The sequence below is a fragment of the Mixophyes fleayi genome, chromosome 11 (genome assembly GCF_038048845.1).
Source record: "Mixophyes fleayi isolate aMixFle1 chromosome 11, aMixFle1.hap1, whole genome shotgun sequence".
NCBI lineage: Eukaryota > Metazoa > Chordata > Amphibia > Anura > Limnodynastidae > Mixophyes > Mixophyes fleayi.
Window position 1 is genome coordinate 3,143,293 of NC_134412.1, and position 24,229 is coordinate 3,167,521.

General features: G+C 44.7%; 1 protein-coding gene across 5 annotated transcripts in view; it reads left to right on the forward strand.

The window, feature by feature from the left end:
• The window catches only part of ARHGEF10L (Rho guanine nucleotide exchange factor 10 like), a 66,463-nt gene extending 42,976 nt beyond the window's left edge, over positions 1–23,487 (forward strand). For all 5 annotated transcript variants that reach the window (XM_075190632.1, XM_075190629.1, XM_075190631.1 and 2 more), the window contains 17 exons: positions 892–1,071; positions 3,699–3,815; positions 3,991–4,083; positions 4,276–4,449; positions 4,851–4,996; positions 5,414–5,592; positions 5,669–5,784; positions 6,080–6,213; positions 8,338–8,438; positions 11,427–11,548; positions 13,639–13,725; positions 14,045–14,259; positions 15,413–15,567; positions 15,955–16,097; positions 17,840–18,008; positions 18,606–18,728; positions 20,224–23,487. In XM_075190632.1, the coding sequence (XP_075046733.1) occupies positions 892–1,071; positions 3,699–3,815; positions 3,991–4,083; positions 4,276–4,449; positions 4,851–4,996; positions 5,414–5,592; positions 5,669–5,784; positions 6,080–6,213; positions 8,338–8,438; positions 11,427–11,548; positions 13,639–13,725; positions 14,045–14,259; positions 15,413–15,567; positions 15,955–16,097; positions 17,840–18,008; positions 18,606–18,728; positions 20,224–20,759 (2,790 nt within the window). In that variant the 3' untranslated portion in view covers positions 20,760–23,487. The remainder of the gene's footprint in view (positions 1–891; positions 1,072–3,698; positions 3,816–3,990; positions 4,084–4,275; positions 4,450–4,850; positions 4,997–5,413; positions 5,593–5,668; positions 5,785–6,079; positions 6,214–8,337; positions 8,439–11,426; positions 11,549–13,638; positions 13,726–14,044; positions 14,260–15,412; positions 15,568–15,954; positions 16,098–17,839; positions 18,009–18,605; positions 18,729–20,223) is intronic.
• The last annotated feature ends 742 nt before the right edge of the window (positions 23,488–24,229 follow it).

The following is a 24,229-nucleotide window of genomic DNA, read 5'->3' on the forward strand; positions in this document are numbered from 1 at the left end:
CTCAGTGGGACAGGGACTGATGTGTGTGATTGCATATCCTCTGTACAATGCTGTGTAATGTGATTGGTGCTATATTAGTAAATATTAATATTGAAAAATTTAATCGGAATGGCACACTAGGACATTTGGGGGATTTGCCATTAAATGACAAATTGGGGCTTAATAAAGCTATAAAGAGCTGGGATTGCTACTGAATCTCTCTCCTTTCTGGAGTCGCTAAGAGAAGATTTCCAAGCAAGCAGAAGGAGGAAACAGATTACCGGGTACAAATGAAAAGAAAAGTTTTCCAATCGTTGTTTTCTTCTTTCATTTACTATTGATTAAAATAAGTTTAATTTGTGGGAACTATGTAATTGAAAATTTCCACACATGTACTAGTGAAGGCAACAACCTAAAAATTAGTGTGGTGCAAATTTCTACAAAGCATCTGTGCTATGATGCAATTATCCTGAAAACAGGGAACTGAGAGTCTTGGCTGCCGGGGAACAGAACATTATAAATTCTTATTGTATTTCACAAAACCCACAAAATGTTCCTCTAGCTGAGAAACTAATCGGAGTAATGACAGCGTACATGGAAAACGAGATCTATTTTTGTTTCTAATGTGTTAAATTAAATTGATACAAGGAGGAAAAAAGGTGTAAATAGAAATAGCTTGGAAAATACTTGTTACTTAATATGAAAATAAAATACAGTTCGAGATAAACTATTAAAACAATAATACATAATAAATAACTGATATTTATTTCATAATAAAATCTCTCTCTAACTATCTAAACACAGTGATAAACCAGGAGCTGTATATCACATCGGGGGCGATTATTATTATTACAGTCTGATCATTCCTGTGCCCGTTCTACGTCCGTTACTGGTGTCGCTTCTTCCTTCCAGGATTACCGCAACCCTCTCCTGGAGATGGAGCCCAAGCTGCTGAGCACCCGCAAGTGCCAGCTGGTTTTCTCGCGGGTGAAGGAGATTCTGCATTGCCACTCCGTCTTCCAGATCGCCCTGTCCTCGCGCGTGGCGGAGTGGGACTCCACAGAGAAGATCGGCGACCTATTTGTGGCCTCGGTGAGCTCCTAGTATGCGCTATGAACTCTATCTGTACATAATACGTTGATGACTGATTTGTGTTTCCATCTCTGCTGTCTCTCCTGTTACCCTGCGTCCCGCACCACCAGTAACTGCGCAGAGATGCTATTAATTATTAATGATGGCGGACGCAAGTGGGCAGCGCCACCTCTCTGCGCAGTTACCCGTAGAGCAGAATTTATAAATGTCCCTTGTTCTGCTTTACATGATATTGTTCTGATTGTTTTGTTAAGTTTCAACAGCACTTTTATTTTTTATGTTATTATCATTATATTGTGCAATCTGTGATCCTCCGCTGTGGTTTGTGGAGCCTGTGATTAGTGGCTGTGCGGCTGTAGGATGACTTCTACAGCTGGGATTATCGGCACAGATTAGGGGTCCGCTTGGTTGTACCCGACTGGTAATTTACCCAGCCGGTCCGTGATGCAGATACTTGTTCTGGGCACTTTTGATTCTTCAATAAAATGTATTTTCTGAGCATTTAGAAGCAGCTGTGACAAATATTTCATAATTGTGGAAACTTGACCAAAAGAGGACGTGTGACCAGCTGTGAGATGGATGTCTTCTGATTATAGGCTTCCGCTGCCGAGTTTCTTCATTTAAATTCTATTTTTGGGGTTTATTTTGCATTTATTGTTGTGAATTTGTGGTGCTGCCGCATCTAATTACTGTGGTTTAGTACAAACATAGGGGTATTATATTTGTTTAATACATGACTGTCTCATGGGAACCAGCAATTTCGATATTCAGCAACTTGTAAAAGTATTCAAACCCCATATAAAGTCAACAGATTTCTCTGTTGTACAAATGACCATTCCACAGATTGTTCCAGCCAGCGTTTTTTATTGTGAACCATTAGGCTCTTAAAGTGAAACCCCCAGTTCATTATTTGTAGGCAGATTTTTAAAAAAAAACAAAAAACAGAAAAATGGTGCTTGCATAAGTATGCAAACCCACACAGACTAGTTCTTTGTAGAACCACCTTTTGCTGCAATAACAGCTGTAAGTCTTTTGGGGTAAGGTTCTACCAGGTTTGTACACAGCTTGGGAGTGATTTTTGGCCTTTCTTCCTTGCAGATTTTCCCCAGGTTGGTTGGTTGGATGACGCTTGTGGACTGAAATTCAAATAGTGCCACAGAATCCTGTTTGGATTGAGATCTGGGGGTAAATGTATTAAGTGTCGATTTCTGCAAGTCGCCGTAAATCGGCGAGTTTGCAGTGAAAAATTAAAGCGGAAATGCCTTTAAAGGGATTGCCTCTTTAAAAATTACCCGCTGGACTTTGACTTGGCCGTTGTAGAACATTCATTAGGCCAGTGTTGCTTTGGCCTTGTGCTTGGGATCATTGTCCCGCTGAATGGCATCCCAGGCTCTAGTTGTCTTCCAGACCTCACTGTTGGGATGGTGATTGCTGTTTGCCCCACATATAGCATTTTGAAATGGGGCCGAAAATCCTCATTTTTGTCTCATCTGACCAAAAACCTGATTCCCCCCCCTCCCCCCACAGATCTGCTCCTGCCAGCTCCCCCGTACAGGCCAGTTGTATACAGAGCTCTTGATATGGTTGGCAGGTGCCCCTGATCTCTGCAGCTCCTTCGTAGTGGTAGTTGTCCTCTCTGTGGAGGCCTCACAAGTCTCCTTCTTGTTGTGACGCTGAGTGTTGAGGGTCGGCCTTGTCTAGGCAGTGCTCACTGGGATATTATATTGTAGCCTTTTCCTAACTTTGTCATGTCTATAACTTTATCTTTGATATTCCCAGAATGCTCTGTGGTCTTCGTTATCCCAGCTTTCTCTGAGTCACAGTATGACCAATGCTATTTAAATTAGGGGGTCTTTTATCCATAAAAGCTGACCTTTTAATGATTCACAGGTAGAGGCTAACAAACGCAATTGTCAGGACAGTACCTTTCACCTGTGTAAATTTTGGAGGTTCCACAGCATGGGGTTTTAATACTTATGCAATTTCCATTTTTCAGTTTTTGTTGGAAAAAAATTAAATAAAGTATATCTGCAGACAGATGAATGAATTGTTGAATATTTCCTTTAAGAGCCCACTGATTTGCAAAAAAAATACTGTCTGGAACAATCTGCATGTGTCGTTTGTAATACAGACACATATGTTCACTTTTTAGGGGGTTGAATACTTTTGCTATCCACTATAGTCTTGTTAGGGAACCTGAGAATCCTGTGTTGCATCTATTTGCTGAGCCCATGCCATTCATTAGGCAACATAGGCTTCTGCCTAAGGCCCAATGGGCACTGAAGGGCCTGTTTGGGGGGAACATATTATCCTCCCTTTTTATTGTAGGGAGAAGGGGCCCCAAATACTTTCTTTGCTCTTTAATCCTTTACTAGCAGCCCCCCCCCATCCGCTCTGCTGACTCCTCCCCCATCCTCTCTGCTGACTCCTCCCCATCCGCTCTGCTGACCCCCCCCCTCTCTTTACATACTGCCGCTTTCTTCTCTCGTGTTTCTTTGCCACCTGATTTTCAGCTGAACTTTTTCCTCTCTTTTGCGCCCTTCAGTTTCCCGCTGCTACCCCCTCTCTTCTCTTGACCTTCTGAACAACCTTCCATGTGTTTACATGATCTCTCTTTACTCCCCCAGTTCTCCAAGTCCATGGTACTAGATGTGTACAGCGACTACGTCAATAACTTCACCAACGCCATGACCATCATTAAGAAGGCGTGTCTCACCAAGCTGACCTTTCTGGAGTTCCTGAAGGTGAGATGGGGACAGAGGTTGTATATTCTCCTCCCGGACAAACCTGTATATTTGGAGCATTGTCATTTTTCATTATTTCCTCCTGGTACAGAATAAGATCGAGGGGGGTCTTCGTTTTACCGGGGTCTCGCACCATCTGTTTTGTAATTTGCTGTGTTATATATTTATTATACAGAAGAAACAATCGGCTAGTCCGGACAGGGTGACTCTCTATGGGTTGATGGTGAAACCAATCCAGCGATTTCCACAGTTCATCCTTCTTCTCCAGGTAAATCCCTGTCTCCCAGGCTTGTCCAAGCTGCCTCTCCGACCTGTCACGTGTAACTGTCTGTCCTGCAGGACGTGTAGAACATGCCTCTGTGTCTCCAACCAGTCACGTGTAACTGTCTGTCCTGCAGGACATGTTGTTGAACACGCCTCTGTGTCTCCGACCCGTCACGTGTAACTGTCTGTCCTGCAGGACATGTTGAAGAACACACCTCGGGGACACGCAGACCGCCTGTCGCTACAGCTGGCTCTCACAGAATTGGAGACTCTGGCAGAGAAGCTCAACGAGCAGAAACGAGTCGCTGACCAAGTGGCTGAGATCCAGCAGCTGTGCAAAAGTATAAACGACCGAAGCGCCCTCCATAAGGTGAGGAAATGTCCAAACTCCCGGGAGGTCTCTCCAATAAGTGTGATTCCAGTATGGAACTCAAAGGATCTGCATTAAAATTCACCAATCAGACGTTGTCTGACTTGCTGATTGGTTGCTGAGGATAACAGGAATGTGTATATAGATCAGGTACCTGTGTCAGATTGGTAAAGATGTAATTAGTGTGATGTAGTGTTGGGTGGTGTTATAGGATGGAGATACTGAGGATAACAAGATGTGTATATAGATCAGGTACCTGTATCCTCCAGTTTAATAATAAGTGCTGTTAGACGTATCCTCTGCACATATAATACCGCCAGCAGGTGGCAGCACCTCCACAGTTCAGTCTCTGTACTTATGTTGAGTGGTCTCTGAGTTTAGATGAATGTTTCATCTTCTAGAGTCTGAGCTCTGGGAGGCACCAGCTCCTCATCTGTGAGACCCTCACTGAGATGGTGTACGGGGACAAGGGACAGCTGCTGAAATCCAAGGAACGCAAACTCTTCCTACTGAATGATGTGCTGGTGTGTGCCAATATCAACTTCAAGTGAGTATCCGCCGGAGGAGCCATCTTCTATATGGGATAAATAGGTTTACTATAAATTAAAGAGGTTGTCATCTTATGGGCTACCACTGCTTAATATTACATCCTCCTATATTGCAAATAGAGGGGACCTCTGACAACATCCTCTCCCCATTACATGACTCTGGCTGGCAGTTGTCAGTAGATCTTCCATAGAGGTCATTAAAAGAACTATTGACGGACAGAGTCTTGTTTAAGTTAATAGGGGGATTCCCAGGTTGGGGACCCCTTTAAATGTAATATAGAGGGGAGTTAAATTAAGCAGGGGTTGTACAAAAGTTGATAATCACTGTACAGTCACTGGGGTCTTTATAATAGGGTCTCCTAATCACAGAGTAATGCACCAAACTTGCCCAACATCCCGTTGTTCTCTCTTTCCAGGGGGCAGCCAGATATTGGGAATTTGGTTCCCCTGGGGCCTCGGTACGTGTTGAAGTGGAACGCTGCTTTACCCCAGCTCCATGTGGCGGAGTTCGGGCAGGAAGGGAATGCGTTTGCGAAAGAAGCGGCTGCCGGGCCGCAGTCCGTCGGAAAGAAGCAGTCGCCCTCGGCGGGTCAGAGTAAGTGCGCTCAGTCTCTGTGGGTCTCCTATGTAGAGAAATGGTTATCCGCACCCTAATACGTCTGTCTCCTCAGATAAGGTGTCGTTAGGTTCTCCGCGTCTCTATCAGGAACTGCAGGACGTCAAGAAAGACCTGGAGGTTGTGGAGCAGATCACACAGCTCATTAGTACCCTGCAGGGCTCGTACCAGGTGGGCCACCTTTTATGTTTTGCATGCTGCTCCTATCTGGGCCGTTTTCAGACTGTCCAGTGCCCAGTACTCGCAGACCAGACCCTACTTTACTCAATTGGGACAGCAGGAAATGGAAGTGGGGACTTAAGTGCCTCCTAGTGATTTGTGAATTTTGGTACTTTGCGTATATAATTTCCTTTAATACAGATGTCCTCTGTACTCATCATCGCTGTAGTATGCTACGTCTCTCTATAAATGTTTTCTTCACTATGTTGACCTTTGGTGTCTCACGTTGTCCTCTTCTCCATCCCAGAATCTGAACATGACTGTGGCTCAGGACTGGTGTTTGGGGCTACAGAGACTGATCCGACTGAAAGAGGATGAGATTCAGTCTGCCAACAAATGCCACCTGCGTCTCCAGCTCCAACTGCCACGGAAATCTGACAAGTGAGTTCTGGGGCCCAGGGGCAAAAGAAGGAAGGTGGGTGGGCTGTACGTCGGAAGGGGATTAAGAGGTAATAGATGTGGGAACTCTGGAATAGATAGGTTTGTACACTATGTGGAAGGTTTGCCAATAAAAAGCAAACTGTACCCAATGCCCCTGGTCGAAGAGTGAGATCCTTTCAATACATGTGTTCCAGATACCTTTGAAACAAAATAAGAACTGTTGCTGTTTCTGACAAAATGAATGAGTGTTTGTCTGACTCTCGTATCCGTGGTGATGGCTCTCTGCCTGTGTGTGTGACTGACACGTATGGCTAGAGCAGCTGGTAATTGTGGCACAGTCAGGGTACCCATGAGTGTCCCCAATCTTTTGGCTTTATCCGTGCCTCCCTGCACTCTCAGGGATTAACTCCCTGGTAGTCCTAATTTTCCGGCAACCTTAGTCTGGGTGTGGAGAAAGGGGCTCTGCCATCCCCGTCTGTGGGCAAGTGCACCCAGAAAAGGACGCCAGAGCAGCACGGAATGTGTGTGGAGATGCGCTGCTGAGTGACGCAGAGAGCTTGAACCCACAGGATGGAGCAGAGAGTGGGCAGACTCAATGCAGAGTTTATAGCATAAATCTCCACAGCTCCAATCTATCTATAGCAGGTAGCTTGGTGAAAACTGATTTGCTTGGCTACTATAAATAGCAGTAAAAGTGTTATTTTAACCAAGTTACTGAATAAACTGAAAAATTCACTTCCAGTACCTTCTCCACGATTCACCTCTCTGTTCTAATCGCAGCAGCGTGGAGGAGAGTGTGGATATCAGTGTAGTGTGACAATAGTACGGTATAGAGCTCTGCTTGCTGTGAGGGATGCTGCATTCACAAGGAGGAAACAAGAACATGATCTATAATGATTTGGCCACCAGAGGGCACTGTCCCATTGGAGACATTTCTCATCTTACCTCTGTTCAGAAATCAGGTTAATATTCCTGATAATGGATTCATGTTAATAGATCTGAATTTGCTGAGAACCTGGAAGGAGAAGATCACAATCTACAAGTACGCTTAGATGTTTCCCTTGGTGTAAATAACGTGAAAGATTAAGGCTTATTTGTGAACCACAAACAATGCAGATCAGTAGTGCTGCGTTATGTGGCCACAGGCGTATAATAGGATAATTTTGGGGTGCATCCCACTTCCTGGTCCTTGGAAATATCTCAGGGACATCAATATGCACCTAGTTATGTGTATACAGCTGGGAAAGAGGAGAATATCACTACAGACACTTTATTCATTTACACCTTTCTGTTTCCTCCTAAAGTACGGCTCGGTTTACCGTCCTTTAAATCCACGATCATGAGAGGACATTGGAAACGTATTTATTGTATCACTTTTGTGTGTATGGGATGTCTCATTACCTCGTTGTGACTGGGTCTTATAATCCCACTTTTTTCCCACTGCAATCTGGCTGGACCAATATACAATATGTATCAAACTCCCATTGTCCTATAGATTGTAAGCGTCTTACCGCTTTGTCTCTCTGTTAATACCCAGTCTTGTCTTATTACTGTCTTTGTTCTCAATTGTAAAGCGCTACAGGGTATTTCTGCCACTATATAAAGACATGTTAATAAGTATAATAACGATGCCTAAAAATGAAACTTTTTCCAAAACCGCAACTGGGAAGGTACAAAATGTGTCCATTTATAAGTTTACAGCCCGATTCCATTCCCAGCACCTCCAGCGTACTGCAAGCGGGGGAACTTCTTCCTATGTGCGCTTTCTGCACACGGTATTAAATAAACAAAAACTATATTTTCATGTGAGTGCATACATAGCTACACTCGTGCCCCTGATCCGCCCCATCTCCCAAACTCTTTTGCACCCCTGTAAACACCAACAACTTGGTCCGCAAATCAATGTGCTTCCATTTAAAAATGGGTGCATTTGCGAGAAAGTAAACGCTTTGACTTCACAAAACAGCGTCTGGGCGGAGAGTTTGCACTTTCATCATTGAGCCTTATTGTATGACATTGTCTCCTGTACATTATATATCCCGCGCACCTGGGATGCATTCTTTAGTCAGACTCCGCCTGTTCCATCATTTTAACGAATCCTCTCTCATTTCCCCCCCCTTGTAGGTCCGGACGACCAATGAGCTTCATGGTACTTTTCCTCACTCCAAATCCGCTAAGCAAAATTTCCTGGGTGAACCGAATGCACTTGGCCAAGATCGCACAGAGTAAGTGGGGGCTGCCTTAATAGGACAATTGTGTGATGACGGTAGAAGTTATCCGCTGACTTCGGTCCCAGCTGTAATCTGCAGAGCTCAGCTATTGTCAGGGGGAGGGGGGGGGGGGGGATTTACTGAGTCACGTCGCCCCTTTCAAGAATCGGCTCATGTGCAAGCCAATTTTTTTTTCTTTGCCTGCATAATCTCCAGTATGTGGCCCGTTCTGTCTTTAAAGGGAGGAGGGAAGAATGGAAATCTTCTCTTGAAAATAACAATGAGATAGGTTTTCCACTGTGCAAGCATTTTAGAAGCTAGCGAGCGCATAGTTAGAGTAACGAGCGGTCTGTGGAGAAAAGCGTCAGCAGTGTGAATAGGCCTCTCCTGCTCTCCTCGGTCCCCTGCCTCATCAGGGCTTTTAGAAGATTCAGACCCTGCGTGTTTCATCGTTATCTTCCTCTCCTCTCCTCCAGACACTGCCGGGAAGCTAAATAGCAGCAAATTTGTTTTAAATCATCCTGAAAACACCCTTTTTAATGCCCCGGTGTCTGAGCGTTGGATGATTGCGTTTAGTGGTCTTAACCGGTTTTATTTTTTTTTTTATTTTTTTTTATCTGCGAAGCCAGAGGGAAGAGAAATGTAACTCATTAAAAAAGACCATTCAACTCTAATGGGAAGAAATTGCTTTTTCTCTGCTTGATTGCTAACTCTGCGTGCTAGGGACTGCCGGGGATACGGCTTCTGGCTCTGAAGGGGTTAATCTTGCCTTCGCCGTTTCCTCGGTTGCCTCTTTTTGTTCATATGGGGTTTTTTTGGGGACTTTTTTCTTTTGTTAAAGCACAGGTTTTCAAACCAGGATTTAATTAGCGACATTTAAAACAAACGAATCAACAAAGCGGCTAATTATGTGATATCTCTAAATTTATTCCTGGGGGATGAAAAACAGGATTTCTTCCTTTCTACAGAGAAACAACATCGTTCCCCCGTTATCTAGTATGAGCTGTGGATACTTTTGCCCGAGGTATATATTTGTGAGCCCTTGGTGACCTGTATAGTTTTGCCCCCAGGGGAGTCTCTCAGTAACTGGTAGTACGGGTACAAGTCACGTTCCTGTTCTGTGTACACTCTTAGGTGCCGTGCTTGCACAGTTGATAACCTGTTGTATAAAAGGAAGAGGTATTAGTAGCTAGAAGAGGTGGGGGGTCACTAACATCTCTGTAGGTCACTGGTGAGATCTCTCCTCAGGTCTGGGGGGCCAGATTACATGACGTTAATATAACTGATCAGGAAAGCATTCAGGGGCATAATATTTACAGTTTATCGGAGAGAGGAGATATGATGTAAATAAATGACTGATAGTGCGAGTCTGAGATAGAAAAGGGATAATATAATATGTGACATGGAAGCGGACGATAGATGGGCAGCACAGTCTGCCAGCAGAGGTGGCGTTGTCGTACAGCTAACGAATAAAAAGATAAACATACGTGGGAGGAACGCAGGGATATTCTATGGCCATAATAACTGCAAAGTATATGAATAAAATCCCATAACAAACACAAAAATAAATATAAAATGAAAGATAAGAATGTAGGCTGTGAAATAACGACATAGACGGAGGAATCTGTTCTTTTCTGCCGTCCGTTTCTATATTTTTATGTTTAGTCTGCTTAAGAATCACGTAAAACCTTAAAATTATACCCAATTACCTGGAAAAATGTTACTTGTTCTGTCAAATGTTTTGCTAATATCCAGTGGAATACCAAACTCTCTGGTGGGTTTTCAAATGTTTAAGCCCGTATTTCAGGATTCAGTTCACTTTCATGAATAGATTTGCATAGACGGGACTGAGTACCAAACCTTTAATGCCGCTCTGCATATTCAAGTGTAACGGGAAGGAGTACATTATAAATAAGTCATTTTATCTTGTGGAGACTGTAACTCCCTGCGTCCTGCTGTGTACTGCAAAATACTTCATTTAATGATTACCCATATACAATACAACCTGAAAATCATCCAAAATAATTGCGTTTAAAAAGTATAGTGAAGGGAATCCATATGGGGACATTGATAAATAGAGTCTCTTTTACAATTGTTTTTTTTTTTTTTTTTAAGGGGCAATCTATATCAACTAGGGTTAGCTTTACTAAACATTCTAAAAGGGAAGAGTGGCAACCAATCAGATCTAGCATTTATCTAGTACATGCTACAAAGTGATAGCTGGAATCTGATTGGTTGTTATGGGCAACACCTCCGCTTTACCTTAGTACATCTATCTCCAGGTCTTTTGCTATATTCTAGATCCACATGAATGGTAATATAATATTCTGATTTTTGATGATTTCTTAAATCTATCTGGCAGTATCTTGTCCCAGTGTACTTATCTCTTGCGTTATTCTTGGAATTTGTATTTTTTACTATTATTGGAATTGATTTGGGCATTTTGTGGGGCAGGTGTTGGGTTTGCCCTCATAAAATCACCCCTGCGTCTCAACCTGGGTCGATGGTTTCTGTAATCTACCCCTGGTGCAGAATACGGATCTCCTGGTTGGGATATTCGGGGGGTCGTGTTACAGACCTCAATACTCTGCAGCTTATGTTGTATAAAATCCTTTATTATCCCTTTTATATTGATAAATCCAATGTGGACGATGTTTCCAGATGTTTCACACTATACTGATATTCCATTCAAAGTGAGATTAAAGCACCTTCCACACAAGGAGACTTATATAACAAGTAACTTAATATCGATCCTTACGGATTGCGCTGTTTTAATAGAGCAGAAACCATCAGCACTTGCCCAGGGTGCTTGTGACATACATGGTAAATGTGATAATAACTAACAGTAATACGGCCCAATGTGTGTTCTTCTGATCCGTATTTATCAGCAGTTTATAAAGCAGCTTCAATGTCGCTAAATTAGCTGAAATGGTTCTATTAAGTGATATAATCCTCCCTCCCCCCCTGATTGTTTCTCATTGTCTGGTTCTCGCCCATCCCCAGGAGAAGAGAACCAGCCCGGCTGGCTGTGCCCGGAAGAGGAGAAGAAGACCAAGATCCCCTTCTGGTCGCCCACGCTGGTCTGCCGTCTTCCCGCCTTCTCCACCAAGGCATCGGACTTACAGGTGAGTTGGCACTGAATAGACACAGACCAGGGCTGGCGCCAACATTAGGCGAACGACGACGGCCGTCTGGAGCGCCAACATTCAGGGGAAACTAAACCACTGACCGTCCTTTTTAGATTCATTCATTCTGATTCGCTGTTGGACAATTCTTGATGATTAAAGCCGATTGCTTGCTATGTGATACCAAACACTTACATTTGGTTACTATATAACCCTCCTCCCCTGTGTCTCCCGTACAGAATACTAAAGTGATGATGTTGTTAAGAGGACATAAACCTGCACGAACCATTGAGCATTTTGATACCATGACCCCGCACATAGTGCGTTTAATATAACAACAGTGGATAAGATTGTGTTCTGCTAGTAGACGATGACAGTATTTGTGTTTTGTGCAGTTAGTATGGTAGCTGTGGGAAGCGTGTTACATACATGTTTCAGGTTGGTACAGGGTAAGATAGAAGCTGGGATTACTCACTAACTAGTAAATGACGTTTGTGGTTTGATTTGGAAATTAATAATTCACAGCAAACTAATTCTGTCAATGCAGAAAATACAGATTTTTCTTGTTGCTGTTTTAAATAAGAATCAGTGTTATCATATACTGCGTGTGACTCCCGGTATACTGCGTGTGACTCCCGGTATACTGCGCGTGACTCCCGGTATACTGCGCGTGACTCCCGGTATACTGCGCGTGACTCCCGGTATACTGCGCGTGACTCCCGGTATACTGCGCGTGACTCCCGGTATACTGCGCGTGACTCCCGGTATACTGCGCGTGACTCCCGGTATACTGCGCGTGACTCCCGGTCCTCGGGTTCAAATCCCGACAAGGATAAATCTCTCTTTCATCTTCCTAAGAGGGATGAAATTTATGCAAATTGTAATTGGTAGATCGTGTGCAATCTTCTATAATGTGAAGTAAATTGGATAGAGAGAGTAAGAAGATGACTAGGGTCTGGCTATAGATCCGGCCGAGTTTAATATCTTATACAGGGGGGATGGGGGAAAGGAGCATGAAGTCTCTCCTCTGTATATATACTGAGTGTACCTGCGTCCCGTGATCATTAATGTGACCTTGTTGTATATCTGCAGCGTCAATGTAGCAATATCAACAAGACTGGCAGCCATTCTCTTCATTGCCGACCTTGTTTCATGTGTCGTACAGGTGTCTAAATCTTGTGCACAAATTAGCCGGGTGTTTTAAGTTTACGTCTGATATGAATCTAGGTGTTCATGGCACCTTGTCAGTATCTGTACTACAGGTGTTAAATGTGGCTAATCCTTCTATTAAGACACTCATTACCCCGCCTGATGGGTAACTTGCTGCTCCGTGTAATTGACTAATTTAGTTATTGTAAAATCTTAACAAATTTCGATCTGTCCACCATTATGTAGGAGGAGCAGAGCCAGGCAGTGTAGATAGGACATTACTCAATCTGTGAGGACCTCAGCGGTGTGAGCAGGAAAAGGATAAGTCACTCCGCTCTCTTTAGCGCTGTCGGTTTATCCAGCTCTTCATGACGGGTAACAGCTGGAACGTGACAGATCATCAGATGGACTCCTGGGCAGCCCGACGCGGCTCCTTCGGGAACGCAGAGCTCGCTGTTCCTGCACATCACACATTGCTGTTTACTCTAATTAAAAGAAATGCGATTCCTCATCACAATAAGTGCCAGCTTTGTGCCCCGCTCTCCCGTCCCCCGAGCCCGCTGACAATCACAGAGGCCGAGGGCTCCAGACCCTTTCATGGAGTCAACTAGGGTTATTTAAAAAGTTTACTTTATTCCTCTTCCTGCCGGCCTTGCAGCAGTAAATGAGAAGGACGCCAGCCAAGTGGCAGATTGGGCAGCGTTCATTATCCCACTGTTCCTTTGATCATTTATTTATAAACGGGGAACATATTCTGCAGTTCTGTAGCAAGTAAAGGCCCATCTGCTACAGGAGACGTGCCAGATGACTCCAAGCTGACGATACTCCTGTCCTGCAGGTCTTATAACCCTGAGAGTCATGTGACCGCAGCCAACCTCTCGCTCCGTCGTAAGCTGCTCCTGTATCTTATAGAATTCTCTCTCTCTCTGTTCTTGTTGCAGCTGGGAGGAGCCGTACACAGCCCGGTACAGACCTCGCTCCTGGGTTTCTCATCTGTCAGTACATCGCTGCCTCAGGGGTACTTATGGGTAAGTTGTCTTGGGTTACTGAAACTTTAATGGGTTCTGTTATACCAGTTCTAAGAGTAGATGTGAGTGAACGTAGATCTGATGATTGCAACCTCCCCAGTCAAAGAATACTGTCTGGGATCCTGGGAAACAGTTGTTGTAGAACCAGGTGTGGCCGTATTGTAGAACAGAACTCCTGTAATAAATACTGATCGTGTATTGTGTGTGTGTTTTCTATGCATCCATTACAAGAATGAGCTATGGTGTAGATTAAAGCACTATATCTGTGTGAGCCTGCGTTTGTGCAGCGTCTCTCATCTTCTTCTTCCTCTCTCCGCAGGTTGGTGGGGGTCAGGAAGAGGGAGTGGGGCAGGTCCAGATCTTCTCTTTGAACCACACGTCTCCAAGAATGTTGAAAGCCTTCCCGCTGCCGTCCCGCGTCTTGTGCGTGGAGAACGTGTGCTGTAAAACGAGCGATGAGGGCGGAGAAAACGAGGAGGACTTTATGTCGGCGCCGGTGCATCCGTCGGTGTGTGTGGGACTGGAGGACGGAAGGTGAGAGACCATGAGTGTTTTATAACGTCTTTGTTGTATGGTGATGTGGTCAATACAGAGTATGATGCTTACTGGTCATCCTCCTGTCCAAGACACGTTCCCGCCAAATATAACCAATAAATAATGTGTAATCCATTGTCAAATACACACAATTATATCCGACAACAGTAAAGATATGAGCTATTGTAATGTAGGAGGAGAGAGAGATTAGGTCTGTGTTTGGCTTCATCATGAAGTTCTTTCAGAACTTTGTGGATAACGAGTTTCTGGATAAGAGATCCCGTAATTTTTACATGGTAGGATCAGATCATTTAATGGTGTAGAAGGATTGTTTTGGAGGCCACAGACAGTTGGCCACAATAGTTAAACTGACCACCCAAAAACAGACATGTCGTGGTTGGGCGCCGTAAGGGGCACTATATAAGAGCACAGATTGTACATCCTATGTCTGCACTGTGTGATCCTCTTTCAAGGAGATAGAATGAGCTTCACTGGTATCGTCTGTAATAAACTGGGTCAGAATATTATAGAATTTCACCGGTTCTCAGACATTGGCCCCAGCTCGAGCTCAATCTTTTTAAATATTTTAAATTTAAAACACTATATAAATAATATTTTTAGATAATAAAAAAATATTTTAACATCTTTTGGTTTTAATGTGAGGTTGGCATTAAAAAAATCAGTTACAAATGTATCTGTGTAACGCGTTCAGAATGGTTGGCACACCGGTCTGACCGCAGCTGAACCTTTTCTTCTTTCTCAAATCTTTGAATCGATCAAAAATTCGTCCAGTCAGCTGGAGACTGGATCAGACATCTCTGCTCCTCCGAGTGCTGTGATATTAAAGTGACTCCTCTGACGCTCCCACTTCTGGGGGGTGGATATACAATCACTCTCCCGGCCGCTAGCAGTAACTTTATCAGCTCGCTCTTTATAAGCAGAGATTGTTTTGAGTCTTCAGACAGGTATATGAGCTTGTATTACGATGTGTAACGCTGATGTTGCTGTGAATTATAGATAAAGAGTCGCAGATGATGCAGGGTCACAGTGTTTCAGATCTTTCCTGTTGTTGGTGACACAATGTTTCCTATGACATGGTCATGTATAAAGCTTTCAGCGTCAGGACCCCTAACAGCCCTCTATTCCCTGGCAGTATCATGGTATACAGCAGTGTGGACACCGGCTCCACGTGTTTGATGGCCCTTAAGAGTCCCGGACTGCAGCCTGTTCTCTGTCTCCGGCTGAGTCCCAACTACCTGTGTGCGGGACTGGAAGACGGCACCTTGGCCCTGTACCCCCAGAACCAAGGTAAGAAGTGGGGGGAAGATAACGTGAGAGGATAATTCCAGTTCACGCACCAAATATAGTTGGAACAAGCGGTGGTACTCTCAAGAAATATGTATGATTATTCAATAAGATATTTAAAATAAGAAATAGCTTTGAGTGCATCATTGAAACATAGAAAATAAAAGAAACTACAAATTGATCTTTCGGTACTGGTGGGATTCAGTGTGTGAGGGGGGAGAGGGACATAGTCACTTGCATTGGATGGATATTATTGCTGTTTTGTGGTTCTGCACCTTGAACCAGGTGTGGTCTAGATCATACAAAGCCAGATTCTGGCTACATTGTGTGATGTTCGAAGCTGGGACCATCGACTCTCCATCATCCTCTCTCTCATTGGTCACTTACCAGGAGGCCTGTGGGATCCTGAAAGTTCCTCCACTGTGCGAGTTGGAACCAGCCCGATCCGAGCGTTGTTGGTCCTGGATGACTGTATATGGGCGAGCTGCCGGAACCGAGTGACCGTGCTGGAAACGGAGCTCCTCAAAGTCCAGGTAATGCTCTGTTATTCTGGGTGTCAGATTGTCCGTGTCCTTCACATAAATCTTCTGCATGAGATAATGTAATGCTGTTGGGATGGCTGGGAGCTCTGGCACAGTATATAGACCCCCTCCCCCCCGGACCCCCAGGGATCATTCTTCATCTGCGGTTTTCTCTGTTACTTCTTTTCTACACTTCAGTATTTAATTACAAACTAAGTTTGCATCTATTAAACCTCATAACTCTGCTCCTGATGAATAATACATCGCCAGCCAGTGATAATCACAGACACGCACTGGACGGCTTCCTCCCAATGTGCAGGGAGAGCAGAGAATGTTGGGTCAAACAGATGTGCAGATCTGTGTGTACTCTCTCCAACGTTTTATAAATGTTGCTGGGCGTTCGCTGCTTCACATGGGGAAAGGGGGGAATAAATAGCAGCCTAAAATACTGTTAAGGGGTTTTTATTTTACATCCCTTGTTTATAATGACAGAATTTATTACTATATTAATATTTGGTGACCGTTCTTGGAACCCCTGACAAACCAGATGTACAGTCTGGGGCGATGCTACTGGCTCCGGATGGAAAATATTAAAAATAACAGTAACACTATCAATTAATTTGTACATATTACCTACAATTAAAGGACAGCTAAACCCCAAAATATACATTATTTTAGTTATGAACCATGGGGGTAACATACACTGTTCAGTGTTACCCTGACAATCCGCTGCAGGCCCGTAACAAAGTAATGTATCAACCCCTCTCCCCCTCATTACTGAAGTCCCTCCCACATGGGGTCTCTTCCAGATCAAAGAGCTGGGCCTAAGGGTATTTGAGATACTGTGAAATGGCCCCGCCCCTGTGTATGGATCCACCAATCACCACAGTGCATTTCTGCAGTGTAAGTCGGCCAGGCTGTGAGTCACACTCTGTCTATGTAGTGGCTCCTCCCCCTTCCTCCCATGACAGCTGGCTGCAGAGGAGTGACTGAGCATTGTGGATATTTCTAGCTAATAATATGCACATCTGTTATCACAGTTATATAGCTGAGCTCATTTTGGCAGGTGTCACAGGGGTAAATACCCCGTGAATAGGCTTTATCTGGACTAGATTATTTAGAGACAACCGGGGTGGGGAGTGCAGGATGTTAGAGGCAAATTAGAATATAGTTTTACAAAATGTACTTAATAATCCAGTGTTACTATCTGTCCTAGTGTAGAATAGTCTTTATTTCCTGGCATCTTATATGAACAGAATAGAACTAGCCGGCCGTGCGCTGTGCCCCCCCCCCCCCCTCTGGGATATTGGTTGTATCGCTGGCGTCATGCTTCGCCCCCATGCGGCTGATGGCGCTACGCTTCATTGAGTTTGGTCATTGCATAGCGTGGTAATGACACAGTCACAGCTTACTGCAGGAACAATTGTAACCGGGATTTAATTATATCTATTGATTAGCGGGGAGATGGAGGTGTAAATTAATTAGTCTTTGCCTGGAATTTATTTTCGATTCGGCACCACAGGGGCTCGGTGGTTAGATAATCCTGTTTTATGTGGAACAGTATGCACATAGCTCTGGAGAATGCTGCACAGTCTTCAGGGCTCACTAGGGGGCGCTGTCTTATTCTGCTTGCCCATAGGGTTTATTTAGTGTCAGGAGTGGTACTCCCAGACCTGGGATGACTGTAATAAGTAATCTTATAGCTGTGATCTCAGCGCCATCTTACTTCTCCCTCTTTTATTTACCCCCGGCAGAGTTTCGAGGCCCTGCAAGATGAGGGGGTGAGTGTTACTCACATGATCCACTCTGGCGGGGGGGTGTGGATGGCGTTCTCCGAGGGCTCATCGATTCGTCTCTTCCACACCGAGACCCTGGAACTACTGCAAGAGATCAATATCTCCACCCGAACTCTGTTACTTCCAGGTAATACTCCATTAGTACTCGGCTGTTACTGCTAGCTAATAGTCTACTAATACTATTACTGACGGGTAACAGTCTATTGGTATTTGCTGATATATTTTTTTGTAGATAAGAATTTCTCCAAAGCAGCATTTTTACTCCATTCTGTAAGAAAAGAAAATAACAGATTGTGAATACTTTGCTGTATGTTCCGGTATTAGAGCTGGTACATGCAGCAGATATGTCTGTGTAAGAGAACAGATCATTATCAGAGATACAATGTCTCGGATGACGTCTGTCCTGGGGTGAATGGAAGGGATAGTGATTGCCTTGTTAACCATATAGTACAGATTGGCCGCAGCCCCTATTCCTGGCTCCTGCTCAGGATAATCAGCGAGCGTCGGGCCTAATCCAAGCTGACACTCTCAACATGCTAAACCCTGGCAGGGAGTCCTCGTCTAATTCTCTTGTATGATCTATGTGAAGTCTGCCTGCTAATGATAACATGCCTCCAGCACTGTGCGTCCTTCTATGTGTTGTGTCTGTTACATAGTGTGCAGCGCAGGTGGGTAATCATTATGTAATATAATGTGATCACCTCTCTGTGTCCTCTCTCCACAGGGCAGAAGAATCCTCGTGTTACAGCCCTGCTCATTTGCCAGGGATTGCTGTGGGTGGGCACACATCTGGGCATTGTAATCACATTACCTGTGCCAAAGTTGGAGGGGATCCCCAAAATCACAGGTAGGAGTTATGCTGGAGGTCTCCTTTACTGTAATGGAAACGAAAAAACCCTGTTGTACAATACCTTCACCAAAACACTGCCGCAACTGTATACCACGCCCCCGATATACTCCTGCAACTGTATACCACGCCCCCAATATACTCCTGCAACTGTAGACCACGCCCCCGATATACTCCTGCAACTGTAGACCACGCCCCCGATATACTCCTGCAACTGTAGACCACGCCCCCGATATACTCCTGCAACTGTAGACCACGCCCCCGATATACTCCTGCAACTGTAGACCACGCCCCCGATATACTCCTGCAACTGTAGACCACACCCCGATACACTGCCGCAACTGTAGACCACACCCCGATACACTGCCGCAACTGTAGACCACACCCCGATACACTGCCGCAACTGTAGACCACGCCCCCGATACACTGCCGCAACTGTAGACCACACCCCAATATACTCCTGCAACTGTAGACCACGCCCCAGGATATACTCCTGCAACTGTAGACCACGCCCCCGATACACTGCCGCAACTGTAGACCACGCCCCAGGATATACTCCTGCAACTGTAGACCACGCCCCAGGATATACTCCTGCAACTGTAGACCACGCCCCCGATATACTCCTGCAACTGTAGACCACGCCCCCGATATACTCCTGCAACTGTAGACCACGCCCCCGATATACTCCTGCAACTGTAGACCACGCCCCCGATATACTCCTGCAACTGTAGACCACACCCCCGATACACTGCCGCAACTGTAGACCACACCCCGATATACTCCTGCAACTGTAGACCACGCCCCCAATATACTCCTGCAACTGTAGACCACGCCCCTGATACACTGCCGCAACTGTAGACCACACCCCGATATACTCCTGCAACTGTAGACCACGCCCCCGATGTACTGCCGCAACTGTAGCCCGCAGCCAATACACTGCTGTTAAACCTTCCAGCAATAAATCTGGGAGAAGTTCATTATATAAGGTGTTTTCTCTAGTTCTAAATTGTTCATATGTCTCACCAGGGGTGCGGAGAGGAGGAGGTGAAAAATACACAGGTCCCAACCTATCTTGGGGTCCCAGCCACGGCAGATTATAATAGGAACAAATAGGGCGACTGTCTTTGCCCTCATCTGCCCTACGGAGGGGCATAGCTAGATTTTAGATGGGGATAAAATTAGATGATTGCGCGGACCAGTAATATCCTATTGGTTATTTCCTATTGATCAATGCAGTCGCACACTGACGAGGTGCCCGCAGCCTGAGGAGTCCTATATTTTCTCTTGGATGCTCACTATTCCTGAGCCACAGTGTTTTATAATGGGGATATTGTGTCCAGAAAGGTTCATTCTGATATAAAATAATGGTAGCTCATTAGCAATTAGAAACAGATATCCACCGGATGGTCCAGCACATTACTGCGTCACATAGAGTAGATGAGGTTACATGCCATACTTGCTGCATTATCTGTTATCTCTCCGTCTATTCCAATAGGCAAAGGAATGGTTTCCCTGAATGGACATTGTGGGCCGGTGCAGTTTCTCAATGTAGCCTGTAGTACAATGGCTCCAGAAGCTCTTAGGACAGAGCATGGGTCATCAGAAGATGTCCGGGACAGCGAGGGCGCAACGGCGTCGGCAAAAGAGACTCCAAATAGCCAATCCCAAGAGCCATCTTCTGAAAACCTCCCTCCATCTCGTCTGAAAGGGATTCTTCTCCAGTACCGGCTGCGGGGAACATCTCACCTCCCCGGCCATCACCTCTCCGCCAGAGAGGGCTACAGGGCGGACAATAGTAGTCTGGAGACCACTGAAGAGGATGGTTCTATATATGAGATGACTGATGACCCCGATGTGTGGTTTAGAAGCCGACCTTGCGCCAGAGATGCTCATCGTAAGGAGATCACCTCCGTGGTTATAGTATCAGGAGGACCCGGGTATCGGAACTTTAATCCTTCCACCGGCAGTGGCCAGTCCGGAGGAGACACGGACAGCACGTTGTTGTTATGGCAGCTGCCTCTCATCCTATAGCTTTCTGTATTTTCTTTTTAGTCTGTGGGGACACCAGGAATTAGCCCCCCTCGATGATGTTACATTTTGTTATTAGTTAGGTACTCGGGAATGTTTACAGCCTTCTTCAGCTGCTCAATGCGACCTTCTGGAACGAGGTGATGACCTCTGGTGAGAACAAAACTTGTCCTCCGGCATTAGTAGATCTCTAGACTGGATAGAGTGTAGACCGTTTCGTTGGCAGATAACTTATTTTTGGGTGAGTTTGTGATCTATAGCTTCACACACCGCGCTTGTGAATAGTGTCATGCAGCCCAAGGTTGTGGACACAAGGTTCATTAGAGGTGTTTGTGCCTTTGGTGGGTTCCGGTCTCCCCCTTCTTAAAAAAAAAACCAAAACATCCTTTTATAGTTTGGTTCAAGTCAACTGCTGGCCCACAGACCCGTGGAGGTATTCTGTGGATGAATAAAGGGTTTCAGTTCCTTGGCATCACCGAAACAATATATTTATTGGGGGGAAAAAAGGTTATGGCATTATGATAGAAGAATACAAATGGTAAATCGTGTGAGACAGCCACCGTGGCAAAATTTTGTGGAAGGGTACAAGGAGCATTGTAGACCTAAACTGTTTGATAACATGTATCCAACCCAGTGTATCCAATGCTAGCTGCACACTGCCGTTATTGGGAAATTGACCTGAGATTGCAGCAGATGCTCATAAACAACTTACATGTGGCCAAATTGGACAATTGGATCTTGACGTTGTGCTGAAGGGCAGAATCGCTCTGTGTATGGCGAGCATCTCTTAATGAAGGTCTTTAGCAGATATATGTAGCCCTCTGCATGTATCCGACCACTGAGACGGGTTTCAACTAACACAAATAGTTTTTACCGCAAATAGGTTGAAACTATTGATGTCGACCAGATGGTGTGACGAATGGGTGTATTCAGAGGACCACACAAGTCCTGCCCATTAAAGGTCAAGAGAGACCAAAATGTACTGGTTAGGTAAACTCTGCTAGTGTGCGTATCTAACCGGTGGATAGAGATAGGATGGGGTTATAGTTAAATTACTCTGGTTAGATCTATTTTGCACATTTAACACCTTCTTTTCTCCCTACCAAAAAGTCCACAAAAATAGATGCAAAAAAAATGATGGACTATAACTAAATGTAAACATTTCTGTTGAAGTGTAATTGATAATGGACAAAATAGCTTTTAACTAGACAACGACGTTTCCCCGCGGATCATCTTTACACACGAGTACAAGGTGCCTTAGGAAGTATGCAGCAATTTTCTTTTGGCAAATAATTGACCTTCTATAATGGATAGTGCAAAGCATTGACTGCCATATTGGTCCTGAGGGGGGAGGGAAGGGAGAGAGTAAGCTGCAGGTAGTGATGGCTTTTAGTGAACCAATTCTCGCGGTGAGGAGCTCTTCAGCTCCCTCCACAGAGGCTGAGAGACTCTGGAATGGAGGTTCAGCAATCCAAGCTCTCTAAGAAGTAAACTAATTAGTTGTTCCGTTCATAGGAAGAGTAACCAATAAAATGCTCCAGGGAAATGCAGTATATTCCACTTGTAATGTCAACAGCAGCCCTGATTCATTAACAGATGCACGGTGGTGACATAATAAGTTTAGATTCATAATTTGCTCATTTAGACACTAGAACGACACCTTTTACTCTTAAACTGAGTAAAAAAAACTAATCAAATAGATAATTGCAACTCCGCCGCTCTGTGTAACGCGTTTCACCTCCCCACAAGTAATGCTGAGAGAACCCTCTTCTCGTTAAACACAGTATTTATTGCTATCGGGTCTCGTTACACCAAGATTTTATTGCTAACAGATCAAGTGCTCTGTGCTGCATTATTATAATAGTTTGTCTTTATAGAGTGTAGTATTCCGTTGTAGAAGACGAGGAATTAATCGGATCCTGTGTTTGCCGTACGCCATCATGCGGCTGGACGGTCTGCCGTCTTACGGCACATAAGAGCGTACTGCCTGCATAAGGCTGCTGGTCGCATTATGATATTGGAGCGTACATGCTCCCAAAAAAACCACCTGTGTCCGAAAATAATCCACTAAAATTATTGGGCATGCTGGTACATGTTGTCGGATGCTGAGCAGAGATGGCCGCGGTATAATGTGTCTTCTGACCGCACCTATAGGCACCGGTGACGCAAGAGGAGGACCGGCACCTCAGTCCAAGCACCAAAATGCCAGGATCTTGCCCAATTTTGCCACTCGTAAGTGTCCAAGCAGTGGAATTGTAGCGCGTGTGGTCAGCTTAAGTGCCTTATTGTCTAACACAGAGGTCGCACTTAATAAGCTTATTTATGTATTATTAGGATGTGTAATAATGTACTGGTAGGAATAATTGGGGTGGGGTGGGGTGGGGTGGGCTGTATATTTAAAAGTTCAGACTTCTTTGCATTGAAGCCATCGGCGTAAGGACGTGTAGCGCAGGGTCTTTTGTCTGTATGAACAGAACGTTGGCATGGACAGACTGGCAGCAGAGAAAGGGTTAGCTGTGTGGTGACGGCACAACGTGGCACAGCGGGTAGGCTCGGGAAGATACAGAGACGTAATTAGCAGCTTGGTTGCAGATGTGCTTGTACATAGCAGCTGTTCCCCAATTATGTACATATGTGAGTGTAAATATATAGATTTCTATGTGTATAAATGGTGTATATATCAAGTGCATGAATAAATTATACAGCTCTGTTTCCTAGATGGGCAACAGTTTTGGGGTGTCTGTTGTTTATACTTTACATTGTGTATTTCTGTAATCGCTCAGTCGGGACTCTGGAGCAATTACCGCACACTTCACATACGATTATAGCAGCGCACACGGCCTATGTGATATGTCATCTGCAGCCATGAGCTGACATTATGATCAGTGCGTTCTCCTGCAGTCACAACTCTCTATCTACACCAGCCTATGACTAAATCTGTATATACTAGTGCTACTATACTGCCATATTCTGAGGCCTTCTGCTATGTTCTTTTCTCCAAATTACACCCCTGCACCTCCCATCCTGCCACTAATCTTATAGGAGTCGCTGGAGTTACACGTTTACCCATTATCGCTCCCATAATCCGTACATTGCGGGTAAGGTCTGCCCAGACCTGCGTCCAGTTTAGTAGGAATCTAGATCTTCATCAGACACACAGATCAATAGGCGCAGACACAGCCCCAATCTCTCCCTCGTCCTGACTTTATTGCAAAAGTCACCATCTTACCTTGAAAAGCACGGTCACGCCAAGAGGTGATGTCGCAAACAAAGAACGCAGAATAATGACCTCCAGTGTTCCACGTGCTCCCTCTAGATTGTAAGCTCTTTTGGGCAGGTTCCGCTCTCTTTGTGCCAATTTAGATGTATTTTGTTTACTATTTACAACCCTGCAGAATATTAATAAATAGTCACTTTGTACTTGTCTCTGAGGTGCCACAAGGCTAAAAAAACGTATAATGTGTCATTATTAT